We start from the raw sequence: 25845 nt of genomic DNA on the forward strand, positions 1-25845 counted from the left end.
GGAAGGTCTAATGAACCCCTTACGGAGGTTTTCACCCAAGTATTCCTTGAGGATTTTTAATTCAGATTCAGAGAGAGGATAGATGTGCCCAAAAGGTATGGGGGCACCAGGTATGAGGTGGCTTTGAGGAGCAGGAGGAAGACCAACCACAACAGGCATCCCAGGGTGCTCGTTGTCACCTATCTGGTACCCGTGATGTTGTACGTGGCTGGGGGGAAGAACATACCTTCATTGAGATCACTGAGGAGGAGGAACGGGAAATGAGTAGCTCGGCATCCAACCTTGTGCAAATGGGGACTTTCATGCTGCCGTGCCTGTTGAGGGACCCTCGTATAAAAAGGATGAAGGAGAACGACCTGTACTGGGTGTCCACGCTACTAGACCCCCGGTATAAGCAGAAAGTGGCTGAAATGTTACCAAATTACAACAAGTCGGAAAGGATGCAGCATTTGCAAAATAAATTAAAAAGTATGCTTTACACAGCATATAAGGGTGATGTCACAGCACAACGGGAATCTAACAGGGGAAGAGGTGAAAGTAATCCTCCTCCTCCCACGACCACGCCGGCAAGGACAGGACGCTTTAAAGACGTGTTGTTGATGGAGGACATGCAAAGATTTTTAAGTCCTACACATCGCCATAGCCCTTCAGGATCCACCCTCACAGAACGACTCGACCGACAGGTAGCAGACTACCTCGCCTTAACTGCAGATATCGACACTCTGAGGAGCGATGAACCCCTTGACTACTGGGTGTGCAGGCTTGACCCGTGGCCTGAGCTATCCCAATTTGCGATAGAACTTCTGGCCTGCCCCGCTTCAAGTGTCCTGTCAGAAAGGACCTTCAGTGCAGCAGGAGATATTGTCACTGAGAAGAGAAGTTGCCTAGGTCAAAAAAGTCTAGATTACCTCACCTTTTTTAAGATGAATGAGGGATGGATCCCGAAGGGACTGACAGTGGGCGATACATTCGACTAAAAAAGGCCTGATGAGATGAGCTGCCTTGGGCTAAAAATGGTCCACACGCTGCTGTATTTTAGCTCTGAATGCCGGTTGACTTGCGTGACTTATCCGCCACCAACTAGCGTTCAAGCCGCAATGTTTTAGGGCACTTTCTGCCTGGGAAACAAACATCAATTTTTCTGGCGGCTGCAACAATACCTAATTTTTCAGGCATGTGTACATGCCTAATTTTTCGGGCCTCTGGTGCTGCACTGTGGCTTCAAAAACCAAACCAAAAAAAAAGGCACATAACAGGGATTAAACTGATAGGAATAGTACTACTTAACACACCACTCCTATCTGGTGGCACATTAGATTGCACGTGCAGTGCCCGAAATTTGAAGTAGGAGGACCGACCAAGCATCTTTTTCCATCTCCCGGTTCCTAAAATCGATGCCATATACACGTCCCCTGATAGGGCGCCAGCTCGTTATTCTCTTGGGCGCCAGCTCGTTATTCTCTTTTTCACTTCACTAGGGACACTTTACTGCACAATGTGCACTTAGACCCACTCTTTGTCTTGCACAGTGTTATTCCTAGCCAGCATCTGTGATGGGAAATCAGGCAGTCATCTAAACGTTTAGCTTTAGCTTAGAACACCCTTGAAGGTGCTTAAGGAGATTAGGGCTAGTTTAGAGGATTCTTCTTAGAACTCTCTGAGTCTTTATAGCCCTTCTACCTATCCAGCATTTCTGGAAACTAGCTAAGAGAAAGGGTGGCTGTGTGTCTGTGATACATTTAACTTTATATCACTGTGAAGAAAAGGGACTTTATCTGACCTTTTCTTCTATTTTTATGTATTTTGTTTCATTTTTCCTGCCTACAATGGATTATTAGTTCGGCAGTTTGCAACTACCGAACCCCGACCTCCCTCCTGGCTTGTTATGTTCAAAAGCACCGTCAATTAAGTGTTCCCTGGGTGGTCGCTGTTCGTATAGCCGAACGCCACGTGGAAAAGAAAACGGTGGCCATCTTGTTCGCACGAGGAGAGTCAGCGGGACTTGGTCGTCGAGTGTCTGGAACTAAAATCGGACACTCGACCGCACGAACCAACGCTGAAAACTACCGAACTCCTGCTTCTCCTACTTACCGAACAGCCAGAAGAGCGGCATTCGGTAGTTATGTTCGTACAGACCAGGCGAACAATCACTACTATGAGCCAGGAGGGTATATTCGGTATTTTGGCCGCTTTTCGCCTTTTTCCCCATTGACCGACCACACACGCTGAATTCGTGGAACTGTTTTGGGCAGGAGCCTTGTGTGTGGTCGGTAAAACAGGACTTCCACACTTTTCAAGAACCCCTGAACCGATCTGGGTGAAATTTGGATATGTTTGCCTCCCAGATCGGGGCTATCAGGGGATATGTATTTTGTGGGGATACCTTGTGGGGAAAGGGGTGTTCTAACTTTTGGGGAAAATGTGTGCCCTTTGCCTGGAGATAATTGATTTACTCCTTAACTTATCTCAATATCTCCCAGGCAGAGGGAGGGCGTGTATTAGTAAAATACTGTACAGTGATTGGTGAATGTATTTGTTTGTTCTGGGACGTCCTCTTTTAGGAGGATCCCCCATAAAAGCCAGCCTGTTTCAATAAAGCTTAGTTCTGTTACACCCTTCATGAAGTCTTGGCTCATATTTGGGGAAGGAATATTCTATCTACTGGGAAGGATTGTCTGTGAAGCTGTATTCATCTCTACCCCCTGCTGGAGCTATAATCACTAATACTCAGCAGTTGGGAAAGGAACAGGAGACCGCAGCACCATCACCACTGCAGGTCTTAACAATCACCATATTGACACTTTATCACTCCGGTGCCTATACACTTTATACTCTCTGCCTATACCCATTTATTTAGAGGGAATTTCCTTGCCCCTGCCAATATTATATAATAGGTAATAGTATTACCATTATTACACAATTAGCCACTATAGGGGAATGAGTATAGTATCCCTTTGTTATTTAGAAATGATACAATAAAGACTTTTGTCCATTACTCAATTTATTTTAACAAAGGGTACTAACCACGGTATTAGGAAGCATTACTCTGCTTTCCCTTTCTCCCTCTATTATACACCTATGCTCACTAGGATTTGTAGGTATCACTTTATTATAGTTGTCTAACCTTTTCCTATGCCAGTTTTAGATCTCCTTCTTGGGAGATTTTTTCTTTTTTCAGTTTATTAGCATACTTTCAGGGACCCTTGGTGTTGTACGGGGCTGGGTGGAGGAAGAGACCTTCAATGAAATCAGTGAGGACAAGGAACGGACATGGCTAGCTTGGTATCCAACCTTGTACAAATGGGGAGTTTGCGGTTGTGCAAATGGACTGTTTGCGGTTGTTTGCGGTGCGTTAAACTGGGAGTTTGGTCTGTCACTGTAAAGCGGGCGTAACCCTTACACTACCTGATCGATACAACATCATACAGTAGGTCCCCCCTCATTATTTTTATGGCCCCCACCCACTGCTCACGGGTGGGGGCAGGCGGGAGGACAGTAGGTCCCCCCCATTGTGATTTATGGCCCCCACCCACCGCGCAGGGGTGGGGGCCGGGGCGGAGGACAGTAGGTCCCTCCCCTTATCCTTATTTACTGAATATTCCCCTGTATAACAATGTATGGCATTTAGTGAATATTCCCTATTCTGCTCTGTGTCAGTGTGTATCAGGGTCTCTGAGGACAGGTGTCAATCCATATCTGCCAAGTGACCCTATGTAGGGGGAACAGTCCCTATTCTGCTCTGTGTCAGTGTGTATCAGGGTCCCTGAGGACAGGTGTCAATCCATATCTGCCAAGTGACCCTATGTAGGGGGAACATTCCCTATTCTGCTCTGTGTCAGTGTGTATCAGGGTCTCTGAGGACAGGTGTCAATCCATATCTGCCAAGTGACCCTATGTAGGGGGAACAGTCCCTATTCTGCTCTGTCAGTGTGTATCAGGGATCCTTAGGATAGGTGTCAATCCATATCTGCCAAGTGACCCTATGTAGGGGGAACAGTCCCTATTCTGCTCTGTCAGTGTGTATCAGGGATCCTTAGGATAGGTGTCAATCCATATCTGCCAGGTGACCCTATGTAGGGGGAACGGTCCCTATTCTGCTCTGTGTCAGTGTGTATCAGGGATCCTTAGGATAGGTGTCAATCCATATCTGCCAAGTGACCCAATGTAGGGGGAACAGTCCCTATTCTGCTCTGTGTCAGTGTGTATCAGGGTCTCTGAGGACAGGTGTCAATCCAAATGTCAAGGTGTCAATATGTCATATGTCATATGTCAGGTGTCAATCCATATCCATTGTGATTTAGGAATGTTAGGTGATTTATGCCCTTTATGGATTAAAACCAGACTCTGCATCAACTGTGTAATTTTCCATGGGAGTTTTGCCATGGATCCCCCTCCGGCATGCCACAGTCCAGGTATTAGTCCCCTTGAAACAAATTTTCCATCACTATTGTGGCCAGAAAGAGTCCCTGTGGGTTTTAAATTTCGCCTGCCCATTGAAGTCTATGGCGGTTCGCCCGGTCCGCCGGTTCGCGAACGTTTGTGTTCGCGACATCACTAATCATAAGATATAAAATTAGTTTACAAAACAGTATGTGGTTACATATTTTATAAGATTGGTTGCAAGATAAAATTAGTTAGCAAGCAGTCATACAATGTACAGTTTCCAATAAGTGCTCTGATGGGGGCTAGAGTACACAGAGAATGCAACTTATGCTGACATGTATACAGCACTTTACAGAGAAAAAGTTAATTACATATAAAGAGCATCAGATGTAGGCTTTAATTACACTGAACATTGGAATCAAGATATATTCCCTCACACAGCCCTGTGGGCGGACTCAGGGGCAGCCCCAGGGGCCCAGACGTTGAGCTGTGTCAGGGGCCCCACAATTTCTGATGGCAGTCCTGCCTATTACTGTCAGGCTATGTTTAATGATTGTGTGATGGCTATGTGTGATGTCTGTCAGGACGCCAGGGCTGCCATCAGAAATTGCAATCAGTGTTTTTCAGAATGTCATGTAAGCAAACCAGCTCAGAATCAGCAATACACCCGGAAACCACAGATGGCAGCACTGGTTAAGAATTGGTAATAAGACAGATGGTCACGGCTGGATGGCCTGATTCAAATGAACTCTTGTGTAGAAGTTGTGTAGCAGGGGTCTATGTCTTAGCTAGCAAAATAGTGGTGTATATAGATGCTCTTAACCTTTATAGTCAGAGTTCCTTGTTGATGATGGGCTAAAATGTTGATGTTAGGATGCCATAGATTATTCTTCCATTTTTTTAAATTTATTATTTCTAATTTGGCAATTAAAATAACATTTTGGGTCATTTTTACCATGAAATCAAAAGGAGTTGGAATACATCAAAGCCAATTTAGATCTATTTACAGAGACTTTAATTTGGAGTTTAAGGAAATTGTGAACATTTAAGTGTCTCTGATAGGTCTCTGAATTTAAGTCTTATAACTGATCTAAATGATTTTTACATAATGTGCCGCTATGGATTTAAAGCGTTATAAATAGCCCCACAAAAAACAAAATAAAAAAACAATAACATATATAGCATGTATCTATATAGTTTCATCATGTTCTTAATTTAATTTTTCTAAAAGTACAAAACCACCTTGGCTGTATCACAAATAATATAACAAGAGAATAGCAAATAGCAACAGAATAGAAAAGAAAAGGAACAAACTTCAATGTCATAGATGTAGACAAGAGACAAAGAAAGTTACTTACTGTTCCTACTTTGCTTCAATAATGTTGATTCTTTGACATAGTCACTATTAAGTCTTGTCAGAACTTATAACAATGAGACCCCAAACCCTCCATGCATCCATCTTCCTACGTTTTGAACAAAATTTGTGCTTTAATTCTAATATTCATATAACTTAATTTCCAGTTACATTTCCAGCGGTCGGAGTCACCGCAGATACATCTTGTTGCTAGTCAAGCAGTGAAGGAAATTATAATATGTTTGATCACTCTGAGGTCTTTATGTACTCTGACAGAGTTTTTAAAATTTCGGGGTTAAAGTAACAGAAATTTCCAGACATTTTGTAATAAGAACTTTAAAGGACTGCTTAATACTGTGGTCATGGAGGAATTTTCTTTTTGAAACATTGCACTTACAAAAATATTTGTACTAGTTACACCCGTGGTATATGTGACATAGGCAGCCCTTAACACTGGCTAATGTGCAAGAATTTGGCCTGTTGTCTGGGGACAAAAGTATTGAGCTTCTAGCCTTGCAGGCAGCGTTGAGAGCAGTCCTGCAAGGGGAAACTTGAATCTCACTTCCCTTACTCTCTCATTTTAGTCCTCCCTGCCTCACTATACATATTATGTCCTTGGCCATCCCCTGCTAACCTCTTCCAGTGAGAATGGTCCATTTAGATGCTTCTCTATGAGAAACATTTGATTGGACCACAGGAAGGCAAGCAGTGATGTCGAACAGGGTGTAAAAATCAGCCAGGCTTTGCCCTTCTCTGGATTCGAGGTAAGTTTATGCTTACTTTACAGGTTTATAATGGGGAAAGGGTACCTAAGTACTAATGCCGAATAGGGAAATCTACATTTAAAAAAAAAAAAAAAGGAACATATGATGGCACATTGATGGAGAGGTTATGGGTATTGGGGAACCATGGCACATGTCTGGTGTTAATTTCCATTATATTAAAGTAACACTCAAAGAACCATAACCACTGATGCCCTTGCAAGAAAGGAGTTCATCAATGCCTGGCGGACATCAGGTAAGTTTTCAACCCATTCTCAAACAGCACTCCTGCCACCAAAACCTCTACAGAAGGCCTCAGTGGTTAAAGTGCATGGAGTGTTCCTTTTATATGATGGACATACCACCAAGCATGTGTTATGGTTCCCCACTGTCCTTAACCTCTCTATCAGTGTACCATTTTATTTGGATATGTAAGTGTTTATATCTCAGATGCCATATGCCAATTAAATACATTATTTACGTATGTCACGTTGAATTGCTTATGTGAGTTCAGAGTGGCTGTGTGACCTGTACATCCGCTTCTGATTTAGTTATGTATGCTAACTTGGTGATGTTTCTAGGTAAATAGAGTTTGAAATAGCATAAAAAAATAGAGACGCAGATGATGTTGAACACATTCAGTTCCAAATGTGCTAAAACATGGCCGTGTCCTCAACTTCTCTGCAAAAAGAATACGGATTGGATGTAGAGGAGAAACTGAGATTGGAGTAGGTGATAAATTGCTGTCAGCTGAGGAATAGTCCAAATAACCCTGAAACAAATTGTAAACATATTGAATTTTTTATTTTTCATCTAGTGTTGGAATAATGTGTTACAAGATTGTGAGAAGAGTCACATAACCTGCCACTCAGATCAGGACTGTCATTCATACTGCTCCTTGCACTTCTGAATCTGAAGCATACCTGCTCAATGTCAATTTTTGATACAGAACGCTATCCCTCTATGACCCTTAGAAGTATCTCTAACATGCGTCAATTTAAACGTGCTCACACTGTAGTGCTGTTTGTGCACGAAAGAACATGCACTCTCTGGCAGAAACTATACTGGCCAATAGCAGACACTGCACATTATATATTCTTACCTCGTACACTTTTGTTTCAACTAGCTTTATTCTTTGTTTATCCTGTCTTCTGTACTCTTTGACTCTGCTTGTTTCCATGTGTACCTATTGTATCTATTCGAATCCAGGCAGTTCTTAATCTATCTACTTGTAGGCCCTACTGTTTTGCCTTCTGTAGACATACCATTAGGCCCGATCATTTTAAGGCCCAGTGATATCCTGTATTATCCATTAGGTTTTTCAAGAGCTCAAGCTCTACATACTCTGTAAAATAGCCTTGTAAAGGATCCTGCTATCCGTGCAGCGCTGATCCTTGTAGCGTCACCCGAAATCCAAGCTGAAAAGAGTGAAGTAGTGATTATAGCTCCCAATTCCCCAAACATGAGTCGAGACTTCATGAAGGGGTAAAACTAATGTGTTTATTGATGGCCAAAATCAGCCCTTTTATGATGGTCTCCCAGCAAGGGAACTCCCACATGGGACCTTGTAGAAGACTGTAACAAAATATGCAGAACCATACAGTATACAGTACAATTCTTATACACACCCACAGGAAGAGTGTAACCCCTCCTCTGTATCCTGGAGATAATTAACTTACCCCTCCTCTCTATCCTGGAGATAATTAGCTTAAGTGGTTGCAGAGAACCTAATTATCTCCCGGCAGAGAGAAACATGTGCTTTTTACCTTTTAACAAAACTGTATTAAAATCAATAACTCATGTTTCGCTGAACGAAGTCCCCATGTTCCACACACCCCCAGATAGCTTGGATCTGAGTGCATATTATAGGCGAATAGCGCTCAGATCCCACGAACACAGTTCTCAATAACGTCGAGTAAAGTTTAAGTTCACCAGCTGTAATGGAAGTTAAACTGCACGAACCCACATACGAGTGTAACAGGGGAAATGTAGAATCCAAGCAAGTAAGGCGAATGATGTGATCCAGAGACAGAGGGCTCTGTCCCAAGTTCCTTAAGACCCCATGACTTAACGGGCCAGCATCCCAGGGTAAGAGGCTAGCAATCCGGCTCCTCCAAGAGATAGGGGGGCAGGGCAGTTTGTCACATGCAGACCCAGTGACAAAAGCCATTTTGTCACAAGCCTGTCACAACAAAAGAGAACCTTTAGAAATATGTGTCAGATTTTATTCCTTAATGTATCTCATATACTGACTGAGTAATAGCAGAAAACATAATAGATACAGTAGACCCCCTTGTTTTAGGCAACCGCACTACAGTTTGCAAATCATGAGGACAGCGTGAGACTTCTTCAACATCAACTCATAATACAAATTCTAAAGGTGCATGGTATTTAATTCTTTGTGTAAGTATTGCTGTCTGATAGACATGGGCAATATCAGAACCTCCCAAATCCTCTAATATTTAGGACAGAAAAGAACATTAGACTCTTGAAGGAATCTGTATTTTCTAAACATATTTATTAGCATTCTAGCACTTATTTCTATTCAAAGACACTTATTCTCAATTGGTGACCTCTAATAGGTTTAAATGTGTACTAAACATTAACATTTGCTCTGAAAATGTATTAGCATTGCCTGAAAAGATAACAAAATCATGTGTTAAAAATAAAGCTATTTTTCCAATGCAGCATGAAAATAGGTTTTGAAAAAAGAACAAAATAATTAAGCTCACACAGACAGAATCTTTTGAATATGCTTTTGTATATTATGTAAAGGAACATTAAACATTTTACCGTTCTGAGACTTTCTTTAAAGTTTAAGATTTCGAATTTTGTATTTTGTTCAGAGAATCAGTCTGGCTGAGAACAAAGATGGCAGGCAGTGGGGAGAATAGTACGCTAACATGTTGCTCAAGTTCTTATTTAGAAAGGAATTTCTTTGTTAGGTGACAAACAAATTGCAGGCATATAAAAGAAGAATAGCTCAGTCTTTGTGATAATACAAACTGTATTGTACCGTGAAAATGTCCTTTCTTTAGCACGACACAGTGGATCCTTCAATTTTCTTTTCAATGATTATACTTCAATGGCCCACTACGTTATATCAAATCAAAATAGTGTACACAGACTTTTCATTCTTTATACTGGAGCTTTCTGTAAGATTGAACAGTGCATGTATGTGCGTGCATGTTTGTGTGTGTGTCTGTGTGGGAGGAGGGGAAAGGGCTGTTAGCTACTTTCTCATCATCTCTAGTGTTCCATCCATTACAATGTTAAGGTAGTTGTCATAGTTATTCTAATGTCTCCTCCTTTCTCTTTTATAAAAAAAAAGCTGTGGTAGTAAAGTCTCCATTAACACAGGGTTTTGCAGCAGGTTAGAAATAGTTATATAAGGTATATTTTACATTTTAGGCATTTTAATATTTATCATGTGTCTACCAATAATTCAATCACATTTTAGAAATATTAAAAAAAAAATGTTTTATGAAAATGGAATTGCCAGTTATTCCCCATAATAAAGGGCTGGAGATGAAGGAATATGGGGAATGGAACAGGGGATTAAAAATAGGAAAATTGATTGCTAAATTTCTTAATCTTATCCATTCACTTAAGTATCTTTCCCCTCTCAATCTGAACTGCATTATAATTACTTTATATTACTTGTGTTATTTTTAATAAATAAGATATCTTTTTATATATCTTGACTCTGTGAAGCGCTTTATAGACAAGGAATTAAAACAATACAATTTTCACTGTTATTTTTTTTTTGTGCTGAATGATATATATATATATATATATATTACAAAAATATGTTGATATATCTTTAAAATAATTGAATACCTTATGCTATTTTTTCTTTCAGTTGATCGACCTGTCAGGGTGTACGCAGATGGCATATTTGATCTCTTCCACTCAGGTCACGCAAGAGCACTCATGCAAGCCAAAAACTTGTTCCCTAACAGCTACCTACTAGTTGGAGGTAAAATATTAAATTAAAGATATAGATTGATGATAAAGAAATATGAAAAAAAATAAATTATATTTACTCTCCAAAGTGCAGTGTCTGGAGCTACGGCTCTAGGTGTGAGGATGCCCTACTTGAGCTGGCAGAAAATAATATTGACTCTCCAAATTGCAGCACCTGTGACTCTGGTTCTAGCTTTAAAGGGTGCACTTCTTGAGCCGGTAAACTATAATATTGACTCTTTAAAGTGCAGGGTCTGGAGCTATGGCTCCAGGTGTGAGGATGCCCTACTTGAACTGGCAAAAAATAATATTGACTCTCCAAATTACAGGGCCTGGAGCTTAAAATTGTAGTTTAGAGGGAGTCCTCATTGAGCCAGCAGGGAGATAAAAAAAAAATGCAGATCATTTTAAAAGCTCCCTCATTGTCAATGGGGAAAGGTAAGCAGGAGAACAGGCCTCGATAACAAAACAAGGCCTCAATCACAATATATCATTTGATAAGTATCACAAAGTTAACACAATCACATCTATTCAGTCTTTTTGTGCAGCTTGATCAACCACAAACACTACATTCACCTCACACTATTGAATGATGTTTGGAAGTCATTTCACCAAAGGTTTACTGTTGATAACTAAAATAGTTATACTGTTATCCTAATATAACTTTGTTATACTAATATAACTTTGTTAAAAACCCGCTAACAACAAATACCTGTGTACATTATAGTCTAGATATCCTCTTTGAACATGCTTAAAGAAACCCACAGTTATCAGGGTCCATTCAGATTACAACAGGTTTGATGCCACACATTTCACGTATTATCATTACTAATGCACTATAAAACGTTAAAGGAGCACTCGAAGTACCATAACGTCTGTGTCAGCTAGTCGCTCTAATCCAATTAGCTAATCCTCAGAAGAGCAAACAGAGTTCATATGTTCCAGCTGAGGAACTTCCGGTTCTCATGAGATTGTGGTGGAGGCATTGAGCAGCAACCAGCAAACCCAAGTAAGAAGTGAAACCGGAAACTTCGGTTAGGTCCCAACGAACACAACCACACTATCTCGCCTCTCCACGGGAAAACACGACAACATGGACAAATTACAGTAGAAAGCCAGAGAATAATGATGAAGACAACTCTGCTTGACCCCGATTTAAATGCATACCGTTATTGGTTTATGTTGAATTCAAATTCATATTTCCTATTTCATATTTCCTCTGCGCAGGAAACTGCTTTGCATACATACACTGTATCAATAAAGAAATATTTCAAACAAATCGGACACTCCTGCCACCATAACTAAAACAAAGCTTAGATATTACCAATATGTCATGACTTTGGGCTTGTACTTAAAGGACCACTCTAGGCACCCAGACCACTTCAGCTTAATGAGGTGGTCTGGGTGCCAGGTCCTTCTAGGGTTAACCCATTTTTTCATAAACATAGCAGTTTCAGAGAAACTGCTATGTTTATGAATGGGTTAAGCCTTCCCCCTATGTCCTCTAGTGGCTGTCTCATTGACAGCCGCTAGAGGCGCTTGCGTGATTCTCACTGTGAAAATCACAGTGAGAGCACGCCAGCGTCCATAGGAAAGCATTATGAATGCTTTCCTATGTGACCGGCTGAATGCGCGCGCAGCTCTTGCCGCGCGTGCGCATTCAGCCGAAGGGGAGGAGAAGAGGAGGATCGGAGGAGGAGAGCAGGAGGAGATCTCTCCGCCCAGCGCTGGAAAAAGGTAAGATTTAACCCCTTTCCCCTTTCCAGAGCCGGGCGGGAGGGGGTCCCTGAGGGTGGGGGCACCCTCAGGGCACTCTAGTGCCAGGAAAACGAGTATGTTTTCCTGGCACTAGAGTGGTCCTTTAACCTTGCAAACCCAGCATGTTAATACTGAGATTGTGTGATTGGCAGTGACAAAAGTTAAGGCTGGCTCCAAGTTGATTATGATTACCAGCAAAAAAAAAGATATTTTTGGATTGTGATCATATTGAAAAATTGCTTTTTTTTAAATTGTGAGTTAATGTGAAGGAAATAATATAACAGTATGAGTGTACTCATAGTATATGTCAGTTTGCAGTGATGAACTAACACACAAGTACAAAGGATTCACGGTGATGAATGAAAGTGAGAGATACGAAGCTCTGCGCCACTGCCGTTATGTGGATGAAGTTATCACTGATGCCCCATGGACCTTAACTCCAGAGTTCTTAGAAAAACATAAGGTACCACATATTATATTTAACCCCTTAAGGACACATGACATGTGTGACATGTCATGATTCCCTTTTATTCCAGAAGTTTGGTCCTTAAGGGGTTAATCACTTTCTGCATGGTCTTTAAGTTTTCCTTTGCGCCTTTAAAAGTAAAATACATTGCTATGTTTTTTTCTGCATTATTATTATTATAATTATTACATTATTTATACACTTCCCATTATATTCTCCAACACTATACAAGGGACAAGAAAGCAAGTACATGATGGCAAATGCATTTAAAAACTCACAGGGGTATTAAAAAGTGGGAATTGTCAGGACTTCAAAGTGAAATTTAGGACAAACGGTAAAACTGAAAACATAGCTGACATTGAATACCTTCCTGATTTGGCTATTTTGGATCAACATTTAACAGGTTGGCTCTAATAACCTGAATAATATTTTACATTTGTAATACTTTGATTATTTTTTATAGATTGATTTTTTTTTACATGAAATATATTTTTTGATATTAAAAGAAAATAATAATTAAAAAGTGCATCAAAAAAATATTCAATTATGTAAAATGCTTATCCAAAAATATTAAATTTGGGCCATAGTTGGAATTTCCAGTAATTCACACTTTAGTGAATACTGCTTAAAGGACCACTCTAGGCACCCAGACCACTTCAGCTTAATGAGGTGGTCTGGGTGCCAGGTCCTTCTAGGGTTAACCCATTTTTTCATAAACATAGCAGTTTCAGAGAAACTGCTATGTTTATGAATGGGTTAAGCCTTCCCCCTATGTCCTCTAGTGGCTGTCTCATTGACAGCCGCTAGAGGCGCTTGCGTGATTCTCACTGTGAAAATCACAGTGAGAGCACGCCAGCGTCCATAGGAAAGCATTATGAATGCTTTCCTATGTGACCGGCTGAATGCGCGCGCAGCTCTTGCCGCGCGTGCGCATTCAGCCGAAGGGGAGGAGAAGAGGAGGATCGGAGGAGGAGAGCAGGAGGAGATCTCTCCGCCCAGCGCTGGAAAAAGGTAAGATTTAACCCCTTTCCCCTTTCCAGAGCCGGGCGGGAGGGGGTCCCTGAGGGTGGGGGCACCCTCAGGGCACTCTAGTGCCAGGAAAACGAGTATGTTTTCCTGGCACTAGAGTGGTCCTTTAAAATAGCTTCCAGTCTATAATTCTTATGTTAAACCATACGATTGTGCATTTTACAGTTAAATATATTTCCATAAAATTAATACTTTTTTTTTGGTAAAATTATTGCTGATAAATACTGACAAATAAATGATAAATTAGTTAATTAGCTTAAACCATGCCTGTAGAATAAAAAAAAATAACAGACTCAAATGAACAATAGTACTCTTAATAATAGAACATGAGCAATTTGAGAGTGTAAGCACCACTCCCAAACTTGAGGACTAAAAAAAAGGTGAAAAGTTATGATGAAAATGGAGGAGGAGGGGAAAGAGCAGAGGTAATATCACCACAGTTGTTTTCCACCTTCGCCAATGTGCGGGAGTTGTTTTGGCAACATCATACAAATATACATCTGTTTTGCATTTTATATGTCAAATCTAATTTCATTGCCATACTAAAGAATAACAGACCCCATACCCTTGGCTTTACTAGAGCACGGGTACCAAATCACCAGGCACCAATCAAAAACCAGGCACCTGCTTCAAAGACTACAATGTTTTTATCACCTACATTGAAAGCCACATTGCTATGTGCCAAACCCCATTATGCAAAAAACTTTGTGATACACGAGGTTCTATATATTTACAGATTGATTTTGTTGCTCATGATGACATTCCATACTCTTCTGCTGGTTCAGATGATGTATACAAGCATATAAAGGAGGCAGGTAAGGTATTTGATTAGTCCTATGCATTTTCATTTGCATCCTCTTCATGTACAGGGTTACTGAGAAAGTAGTACCAAAAATACCAAATATTTATAGACGGAAATTAAGCACTCAGATGCTTCCGCTGCTCTGTGCCCCCTGTCTGGCATTATGAGCCTTTTGTACTAAGGTTAATGTTAATGTAAAAATTTTAATTTCAAACAGTCACCACATTTTTGAGCAGGTGGTTTGAATTGAAATGTGGTTGCCTGAGAATCATAGGCTCTTTAAAAAATCCACAGCTACTGTTTGAAAATGTACTGCAGTTCTACATTTTACTATATCTTTTTATACCACATGCATTAAACAGTCAGATATACATCAAAGGATGTCTGAAGATTATAAAACAGCACATTTCAACTCAAGCCTAAATAACGGAGGACATTCAGTGTTTTATCTGATTTTCCATGACAGGCATGTTTGTACCAACGCAGAGGACAGAAGGTATCTCTACATCCGACATAATCACTAGAATTGTACGAGATTATGATGTTTATGCCAGACGTAACCTTCAGAGAGGATACACTGCAAAAGAGCTAAATGTTAGTTACATAAATGTAAGTATAAAGACTGCTGTTAAACTGGATTAATTCATGTGCTTTTTTCAAAGTCTTTCAGCTGGTTTTATTTTTCCTACATGCATTTACAATACAAACCCTGAGCATGCATCATTCCTATCTATGTTGACCATGAGCTATTAAAAATAGAAATCATTCTGGATAGTATAGATAGAAATCTCTGTTTAGCGTAGAACGCTGTATCAAAATCAGGTATAAGTAGATATATTTGATATTTCAAAATGTGCCTTGTTTTGACCTATTGCTAAGAAAGTTTATTTTACCTGTTTATTCATCATTAAGACCCAAACTAACCTCTCTGCTCTTATTTTTGGCAAAAAAAAGTATATCCTGTTCTTCATTTAGGAGCAAGGGATGGATAGTCCAGTAGTCCTCAGTAAATTATTTCACCCACTCCCTGGGTGTCCAAGACTCTGGTACCATCTTTTCGTCTCTGCTGAGTTCCTATATACCCTACCTTGTTTTAATAAAACTATTGTTTAAATCCTTACACCCCACTGTAAAAGAATATACACATACATGTTTCTTGTTATATTCAGTGAAAGCAACTGTTACGTTGTTCTTCCCAAAAACATGGTCCAAAAAAGCATTCAGACATAACAATTGAAGGTTATGTGGAGGGATCATTATAATCTATAATCATCGGCTCCCCACCATCCTTCTTCATACCCCCCATGATGAATATTTTTTGTTAAATGTAAGTAATATTCTAAATCAGAATGTTATAAACAAATAGACTGACATTGGTCCTTTAAAGAGTTATTTTTTACTAGACATCTAGTATTAGTTACTGGGCATGCCCCTGGCATACCATTACCTTAAGAAGCATGGTTGGTAGTAATATCGCCAGAAAGAGTGGACATCCCTTTGATACTCTAACGAAGGAGAGAGTTGCCAAGTTCATAAGCCACAGTAAATGGGGACCCCAACCCACACTATAATAGTACACAATCTACTTGATTAATATGGAGTCACATGTTTAACAATCCCCCATTCCCCCGCCAGGAGTTAACTTTATAGCTCTAAACTGAAAATACTGTCCCTCAGAGTTATCTCCCTGCATATTGCCATTTAAGTGACCTCGTGTTAAGAGCAAGTACTTACCCAATTAGAGATCACTGCATTTCCCAAAGATAACGACTAATGCAATTGTAATGTGTATAGATTGCTAGGCAAATCCCTTTGATAATCAGTTTGGCAAGCATGTGCTACCACTTGAGGGTCACTTTAAGGGTCACTCCAGACCCCTAAACAACTTTAGCTTGCTGAAAAGCTTTATGTATGAAGAGTGTGTCCTCTTTTTTTCATTTTGCAAAAAGTGCAGATCTCAACAGAAACACCCCCTTGGCTTTCAAGCAGACAATAGGTAATGTTACTTCCTGGTTTCGTTAGCTCAATGCAGCTGACCTCAAGAGGCAGCAATTGCCCAGAGCACCTTACTGCCTTACAAAGAATTCCCATTGAGCTGCATTGGGAAGTCTGTGATTGGACAGCCCCAGAAAGAAGGGGAGAGCTTGCAAATGCAGCAGACAAGAGAAAAAAGAGAGTAAGTGCTAATTAACAGTTGGGCAGCAACCCTAGAAGGGAGATCCCTCCAAACCCATCAGAAACAAAGATAGTGGGAAAAATAGGGATATGGGCTGCGCCAATTTCTATAACAAAATATAATGAGCAGTGAAAATCACAACATAAAATAAGTAAAAATCACAACACATAAAATAAGTAAAAAATACAAATATCAGTAAAATAGGTGCTTAAACATAAGTAATATCCTCAGTGTCTTTTTCCAGATGAATCCACTCATATGAAAGACAAAAACCAGATAAAAAGAACCAATATGTATATAGATGGAATAAACGGGAATAAGCTCACATTTAGTAGAGCTATAGCTAGCTCTAGTGTGAAGGGCGTGGGTTTCTTCCGTCTGGGATATGGTCCACACTCAGGAAAGAGGGTAAAAAGAGACAACTAATAGTGCTCACTGAATAAAAAAACAACAGTATATATAATAACTAAAATAGTACTCACAAGCAAAGAGCAGGCTAACTGCTCCTTGGTAACAGCGCTGGTGGTATGATCCCCACCTCAGATTTCTTGGAGTGCAGGATAATAAAAAATGCCAGTTAAAAATCAAGTGTATAAAAAAAGATAGTTGGGGGCGGGGCCTGACAAGCATGGCGGCGAGACGTGCTTTCCTCGAGCTCCCGCACACACTCGGCGAAAAGGCGAAAACCGGGCCCCCACAGGCAAATCAAGCGGCATCCCTAGACACCCTCCTGCCACCCACACCGGGGGGCACGAGATGGGCCACCCGGAAACCCGATGGGGATCTGCCGGAACCGAGACAGGCACTGCGGCCTGGTGCGCGACGGGCGGGGGAGGCGGCCGCTCCCTCAGCCTGGAGGCGCATGGAGGATACCCGCAGCACACAGCAGCCCTGTAACCCCCCCCCCGGACCGGCGGGGGTAATCCCGGTCCACCTAAGCGACAGGAAAAACGATCTGACAAGCGAGGAACATATCAGAGGGCCGCAGGGTCCATCCAAGATGGCGGAGAACGCACGACCAGCGAGCGGACACGAGGTACAACAAGCCCCCCTGTCAAGCCTGGAACTCATATTCGCAAACTTCTGGCTCAAGCTTGAGCACAGAATGAGACAGGGGACACCGCTACCACTAACCTCTAACCATCCTTCATGCCACCTACCGCCCGACCCACAGCGACAACCGGCACACTCGAATAGGCCCAAATCAACGAGGCCTCCGGTAGCACAACGCAGCGCCCCCACTTCAAGCGAACAAGATGGCGGTGGGGCAGACATCGCCCCCTACTTCCACATGGTGGAGACAACGCCAGTACAATCGGAGAGGGAGAAGACGGATGCTGGGCTGGAGACGGAGCGACTGCTCCTGGGCACAACTGCTACTCATACCGCTCCTACTTACCTTCCCAGGCTGAGGGCCCAAAGGAGGAAACCTCCACAGCATCGCCCACCTCGCAGGAAGACCGCCCGCCGCTGGCGGCGGATGTCCACCCGGGTCTCTCACTGCTCCCGATACGGGAAAGCCTCGGACTCACGAAGCCACCGAGCCTGTGGTACACAGATGCAGCCCTCCACAAAGGCCTGGGGCCGGAAGAAGGCTCCGACATGGGAGCAGCGCACTATAGCCCCTTGGGGCCGGACAGATCCCTCAGCCACTCTGCTGTCGGGACATATACCCCATCTAGCCAGCACAGCCAAGTCAGGGCGTTCGACCTGCTCAGCAACACAGCCCTCCAACCCATCACCCAGGACCGGCATCGGCTGAAAAGATCAACCTCACCTAGGAACTGACCGCCATTATGCAGACCAGACCGCAGGCGAGACATTAACTTCACCACAACGACTGACACTTTTACCTATTACGTTTTTCCGGAGAGGCCATCAATCCTGGCACAAATGCGGAACTCTATCACTTCCAGGGACTTTACATTCACAGATATGCCGAACCGGGCCCTGGGCTCCAGTGCGCAACTCCCACCGTGCCGGGCGAAGGTTTGGACAGCCTGTACAAGCGTATTAATGGTATAAGGTGGGGGCTGCAGCTCCTCTACTGCCAGTGACGTATTAGATAACAGAACGGGACTTAAGTGTTTATATTGTCATTTTTGATTGTCTCATACCCAGAGGTACTAGTGCTCCCTAATAATTAACCTACCCGTAGATCAGCCTGTTGCTGCATAACCAGCTCTATCCTTAAGCGTGGTAGGCCAGTCGATTGCTATGACATGTTCCCCACTGCCCACTAACCGCACATACCAGGCTACGTAAACACTAAGCATGTTTAAAAAATGTACTTATTAACCTGTCCAATGCCCACGCGAGTCTATATTTGTAGACTCTCAATTTATTCATAGGCCTAGTCCCAACAGTTTGATGGCCGATACACATAGTGGACCCCTGCTGTGTTCAGCGCGATAAGCTCCGTTACCCCTACTACGACCCACACACCAGACAAGCGAAACCACACTGTACGCTGTAGGGCTACAGATTTAAATTTGTTATCGAGATCATATCTTGTTATTCATGTGTTACTAACCTGTTTTGACGTTTAGCAAAGCCTGTTTTTCATGTACCGTATACTCAAAAAAAAAAAAAAAACCATGGCTATCTTGCTTTGAGGTGCATTGCACAAAATCTTGCTATTATTGTCTCATGTTACCCCACAATGCCTCCTCTTTCTCTTTTGTACCCCATAACGCATATGCCATAATAAAAGAAAGATTTACAAAAAAAGATAGTTGGCACCAGGGAAGTAAGCCAAAAAAATCTTTATTACAATACACAATTTAAAAATTTATCAAAATGGAATAACGCATAATACCTGGCAGTATGAGTTTAAATAGGGATAAAAAATTTAAAATTGGCGCCAAAACTAAAAACAGCCAATCACAGTACACATAGTGAAATACAACTTAAAATAGGCTAAAACATATATAGGTAGTAAACAGAGTAGTTGCAGTACGTAGGTATTTAATTTAAGTGATTTATTGTGATCATGTGACTATTTTTTTTTTTTTTTGTCAATCTTTCTTTTATTGAGGCAGGAGTTAAATGGGGTACAGAATAAAGAAGAGGGGATGCACAGTATTTGTACAGAGTGGGATCGCTTTAACACAGTAGTACATCTCCTACAAATGACAGCCTCATTTTATATTTTATATTAAGCAGGCTTTTCAGTAGATTAATAGCACGCATAAAGTAACAGTCATAATGGTAGTTTACACTAAGCGATTGAATCATCAGGAGTTAAATGAATTAAACAAATGTAAAACAGGACGATAGGAACAAATTGTAAATAGCTCAACATTAAGTGCAGGTAAGTCATGTTAAGGTGGCTAGCATTTAAGTTAGGCAAGATCACACTTTAAAGCCTACAAGGTACTAAAATATAATGAAAATAATAACTTGCTCCTGTGCCTACCGAGTGAGTAATACAGTGTAGACGGTGGGGCGGATTACATGAGTATCAGGCAGGCTGGCTCAGCTTCTCTAGGGAGGTGCATTAGTACACCGGCTAGTGGTGCTAGTCTAGTTAGATAGAGTTTAAACTGAAAGCAGGCATAAAACAATTACAAAGGATAAGCTCGCGTGGTTCAAAATAACATAAAAAACAAGATTAATCAGTGAATCTTAAACGTTAGCTGGCTGACTAGGCTAAGGAGGTAGCCACATTGAAGATGCCTACATCTCTTATGGCCTATTGGGCAACTGTTAAACATATATAGAAACTAAATGAATTGAGCCATTGCAGTAGGTCAGCTTGCCGGGATACATCGTGCCATCGAGCCGTGGTAGTCCCTCTCAGCCTATTCCCATCAGGGGCAGTTCATGTTGCCACTGTAGCCGGAGGCCCCATCCGCTGTGTTCTCTGGGAGTCTGCGGCAGCATCGTCGCGGTGAGGAGAGTAGTTAGGCCCTGGGGTCCTGTCTGCTTCGGCCGGTTGCGGTTCTTTGGGCCTCTGAGTGGGAGCTGTAGTGATAGCGTCGGGTAAGTCCAGATGGTGGCGAGTAGCCAGGGAGAGCCTGGGCTCATCCCCCTGCTCCGGGTTTGTGTGAAGGCCAGTATCATTTCTCCATGGGCTCGGGGACTTTTCAAGGCCGGGCCCTTTCCCTTTGGGACAGGTCTGGAGCTCGTAGTGTTGTTCCGCCGCCTGCGGCGTATGAGTCTCCACCTTTGTGGGAGATACCTCGGGGTTTCGCCCTTGTGGGCCTTCAGCCCGGATGGGGTCGGTTGGTGAGTGATCATCCGCTTTGTCGAGTACACACCCGGGGGTTTGCCAGGCGCTCTCCGATTGGCGATCTCACGTTTCAGCTGGGCACCCGGGTACACTTGTGTCTGCATCAGTGCATTACTGTGTCGAGCTTCCACTTTCGCCCAGAAGATCTCAAACAGCATTTGCAGGCGAGAGGTTAATGAGTCGTCTAGGCGAAGCTGGGCTTCTGGCAGCGCATGGCCCTCAGTAGATTGTGCATCCGCCATTTTAGTGTTGCTTGCGGCCTGCTGGTGTAGCAGGTAGTTTCGGTAGCCGTCTTCGTTTGTAGGCTGCGTGAGTGTGCAGGATTTGTTGAGCGGGGCCGGGATAACCCCCACCGGTCCCGGGGGGGGGGGGGGGCAGCCCGATACTGCGGGTGCTGCATGCTTTCAAAGTACAGGGAGAGCAGCCGCCTCTCCTCTGCACAGTGTGATGTAGGCCTCGATCCTCCCGTCAGGGTTCCCTGCAAGGTAGTCATGGTTGTGAGGTATCCCCCAGTTCCTCAGCCCCCGTGGCACAGAGTGAGGTGGGTTGGGGTTCAATATCAGGCGGGGTCCCCTTGTTTTCTGCCGATATTTGGGTGCAGGATCGGGAGCTCACTGATTTCGTGTCTGCTCGGCTCCCCGGTCAGGCTCCGCCCCCCTACTATTTGTTTTTTACTCTCTTTATTAGCAAATGAAACAATTAAAACACTAAACAACTAGAACAATAAAACAATAAAAAATAGCAGATGATAGAGGTAAACATGCATACATTTCATGAACATTTTACAGAAAACTATGTTAATCAAAATCTGCATTAAGGCCATGGGGTATAAGGGTCTGTAGCTTGCATACCCATTCCATTTCTGTTTTATCAAGAATATTTGTTATATCCCTATCTCTCCAGGGTATAGTACATGTTTTGATACCTATACATTTTAACAGTTGTGGGTCTTTATTGTAATAAAATGTTTGGATCCTGAATGATTCAAGTATCCATTTTTAATATTCCTGCAGTGTTCACTTACCGTATATACTCGAGTATAAGCTGAAAAACCCCAACTCGGCTTATACTCGAGTCAAGGTCTGTATTATGGCAATTTACATTGCCATAATACAGACTGGGGGGAGAGGGGGGCTGGCAGAGCTGTTACTTACCTGTTCTGCAGCTCCTGTCAGCTCTCTCCTCCTCTGCGCCGTCCGGTCAGCACCTCGGTCAGCTCCCAGTGTAAGTCTCGCGAGAGCCGCGGCTCTCGCGAGACTTACAGTGTAAGCTGACAGAAGAGCAGAACGGACGGCGCAGAGGAGGAGAGAGCTGACAGGAGCTGCAGAACAGGTAAGTAACAGCTCTGCCAGCCCCCCTCTCCCCCCCACTGAACTGCCACTGGACCACCAGGGAAGGAGAGCCCCCCTCCCTGCCATATATCAAGCAGGGAGGGGGGACGAAAAAAAAAAATATAAATAAAATAAGAAGAAATAATAAAAAAATAATAATAATAATAAAAAAAAAAATAATAATAACAAAAAAAGGGGTATAAGGACCACTATGGGAGGGGGGGGGGTATAAGGACCACTATGGGAGGGTGGGTTAAGGACCACTATGGGAGGGAGGGGGGTATAAGGACCACTATGGGAGGGAGGGGGGGATAAGGACCACTATGGGAGGGAGGGGGGGATAAGGACCACTATGGGAGGGAGGGGGGGATAAGGACCACTATGGGAGGGAGGGGGGGATAAGGACCACTATGGGAGGGAGGGGGGGATAAGGACCACTATGGGAGGGAGGGGGGATAAGGACCACTATGGGAGGGAGGGGGGGATAAGGACCACTATGGGAGGGAGGGGGGTATAAGGACCACTATGGGAGGGGGGGGGTATAAGGACCACTATGGGAGGGTGGGGGTGGGTTAAGGACCACTATGGGAGGGAGGGGGGTATAAGGACCACTATGGGAGGGAGGGGGGGATAAGGACCACTATGGGAGGGAGGGGGGGGATAAGGACCACTATGGGAGGGAGGGGGGGGGATAAGGACCACTATGGGAGGGAGGGGGGGGGATAAGGACCACTATGGGAGGGAGGGGGGGTATAAGGACCACTATGGGAGGGAGGGGGGGGTATATGGACCACTATGGGAGGGATGGGGGGGGATAAGGAACACTATGGGAGGGAGAAGGGGGATAAGGACCACTATGAGAGGGAGGGGGTGGGATAAGGACCACTATGGGAGGGGAGGGGGAAGTAAGGACCACTAGGGGAGGGGAGGGTAAGGACCACTAGGGGAGGGGTGAGTCAGGACCACTGGGGGGGTGAAGGAACACGGGGGTGGGGAGGTAAGGACCACTGAGGGAGGAGGAGGGGAAGTCAGGACATATGGGGGGGGAGGGGGCGGCAAAAAAATTTTTGCCTACGGAGGCAAATATCCTTGCACCAGCCCTGCACACACTGCATTCACACACTGCATTCATACACACACACACTGCATTCATGCACACACACACTGCACTCATACACACACTGCACTCATACACACACGCTGCACTCATACACACACGCTGCACTCATACACACACACATACGCACACACTGCATTCATTATACACACACCGTAAATAAATATTCAATTAATATATTTTTTTTAGGATCTAATTTTATTTAGAAATTTACCAGTAGCTGCTGCATTTCCCACCCTAGTCTTATACTCGAGTCAATAAGTTTTCCCAGTTTTTTGGGATAAAATTAGGGGCCTCGGCTTATATTCGGGTCGGCTTACACTCGAGTATATACGGTAATCTAATTATCAAGCACCTTGTGGCCATTCTAACATACTGGAAGCCAAAGGGGCATTCAAGCAGATATATTACATTCTTTGTATTGCAATTAATGAAATCTTTTATCTTATAAACCCTTTTTGTCCTATTAGAAGTGAATTTAGTTACTTTGCAAGGTACCGTGGGGTCTGTAGTTTTACTAGTCTGTAGTTTTACTAGAGAAACTCCAAACAAACAAAATCTGTCCTTTTTCCCCCCCAAGCCATAGGTTTTTTGCAAATGCAAATTTTGCATAGTCTGTAAAACTACAGACCCCACGGTACCTACCGTACCTAAGTAACTCACTTCACTTCTAATAGGACAAAAAGGGTTTACAAGATAAAAGATTTCATTAATTGCATTACAAAGAATAAAAATTAGATTAAGTGAACACTGCAGGAATATTAAAAATGGGTACTTGAATCCACTGGCGTACATACCCGGTATGTACACCAGTGCGGCCATGGCCACATTTTGGCAGCCTCTCTGGGCCCCCCGAGGCTGGCAGTGGCGTCATTTTGCGGGCAGGTGGGCAGGTGCGCGAGGGAGCATTCTCCCCTGAGCTCTCTCTGCCCAGCTCCCTCGCGCGTACCGCAGTGATGCAGGAGCCGCAATATGACGTTGCTCCTGCATCAGTAAGCGGCGCGTGAGGGAGTTGAAAGGGAGGATCAGTGCTTCCTCGTCGCCTGCAGGACTACTGAACAGCAGCCCCACTGGACCCCAGGGAAAGCTGGAATCCCCTCTGCACTCCAAAAGGTAGGGAGGCTGGAGAATTAAATAAATAAAAAAATGTGAGTGAGTATGTATGTTAGTGTTAGTGTGTGTGTCAGTGAGTGTGTCTGTTACTGAGTGTGTTAGTTTGTGTGTGTCTGTTAGTGTGTGTCTGTTATTGAGTGTGTGTCTGCTAGTGAGTGTCAGTGTGTTAGTGTTTGTGTCCGTCGTGAGTGTGTGTGTGTGTTACTGTGTTTGTGTGTCTGTTACTGAGTGTGTTAGTTGTGTGTGCCTGTTAGTGTGTGTCAGTGAGTGTGTTAGTGAATGTGTGTGTGTGTGTGTGTCAGTGAGTGTGTTACTGTGTGTGTGTTATTTGTGTGTTATTTGTGTGTTAGTTGTGTGTTAGTTTGTGTGTGTCTCTTAGCGTGTGTCTGTTATTGAGTATGTTTGGTGTCTGTTAGTGAGTGTGTGTTTGTCAGTGAGAGTGTATGTTTTGTGAGTGTGTATGTGTGTCTGTCTGTCAGTGAGTGTGTATATATGTCTGTCACTGAGTGTGTGTCTGTCAGTAAATGTGTGTTTGTTAGCTAGTGTGTATGCTTCTGTTAGTGAGTGTGTGTGTATGCTTGTCTGTTAGTGAGTGTGTGTTTGTTAGTGAGAGTGTATATGTGTTTGTCAGTGAGTGTGTATGTGGGTCTGTCATTAAAGGACCACTATAGTGCCAGGAAAACAAACTTGTTTTCCTGGCACTATATAGTCCTTAGGTGCCCCCCACCCTTGTGGACCCCCTCCTGCTGGGCTGAAGGGGTTAAAACCACTTCAGCACTTACCTTTCTCCAGCACCGGGCTCCCTTGGTGCTGGGGATCTCTCCCCCCCGATCCACCTCTCAGCTCCGAACATGCATGCGTGGCAAGATCCGCACGCCCATACGAAAGCATTACTCAAGTCCTATGGACGTCCAGCATCTTCTCACTGTGATTTTCACAGTGAGAATCGCGGAAGCACCTCTAGTGGCTGTCAGTGAGACAACTACTTGAGGTTGGATTAACCCTCAGAGAAACTGCCATGTTTTCAGCAGCAGGGTTAAAACTAGAGGGACCTGGCACCCAGACCACTTCATTGAGCTGAAGTGGTCTAGGTGCCTATTGTGGTCCTTTAAGTGTATGTGTATCTGCATGCACTGGCGTACATACCGCGGTAGCAGGGGTTGCAGCCCTGCGACCCCTGCGACCAGGTGCCCCCTGCCATGTGTTGCGGTCCCGGCCTGAGCAGTGTAAGCACCCGGTGGGGCCCAGGGATCAATTTTCGCACCGGGGCCCCATGGATCGTGTGTACGTCACTGCTTGAATCATTCAGTATCCAAACATTTTATTAAACACAATAAAGACCAAAAACTGCTAAA

General features: G+C 43.4%; 1 protein-coding gene across 4 annotated transcripts in view; it reads left to right on the forward strand.

The window, feature by feature from the left end:
• PCYT1B (phosphate cytidylyltransferase 1B, choline) overlaps positions 1-25845 on the forward strand; it is a 140095-nt gene that overhangs the window by 103487 nt on the left and 10763 nt on the right. For all 4 annotated transcript variants that reach the window (XM_063444290.1, XM_063444291.1, XM_063444292.1 and 1 more), the window contains exons 3-6: positions 10361-10477; positions 12534-12685; positions 14454-14532; positions 14986-15128. In XM_063444290.1, coding sequence (XP_063300360.1) covers positions 10361-10477; positions 12534-12685; positions 14454-14532; positions 14986-15128 — 491 coding nt within the window. The remainder of the gene's footprint in view (positions 1-10360; positions 10478-12533; positions 12686-14453; positions 14533-14985; positions 15129-25845) is intronic.

This window comes from Pelobates fuscus, chromosome 1 (assembly GCF_036172605.1).
Source record: "Pelobates fuscus isolate aPelFus1 chromosome 1, aPelFus1.pri, whole genome shotgun sequence".
NCBI lineage: Eukaryota > Metazoa > Chordata > Amphibia > Anura > Pelobatidae > Pelobates > Pelobates fuscus.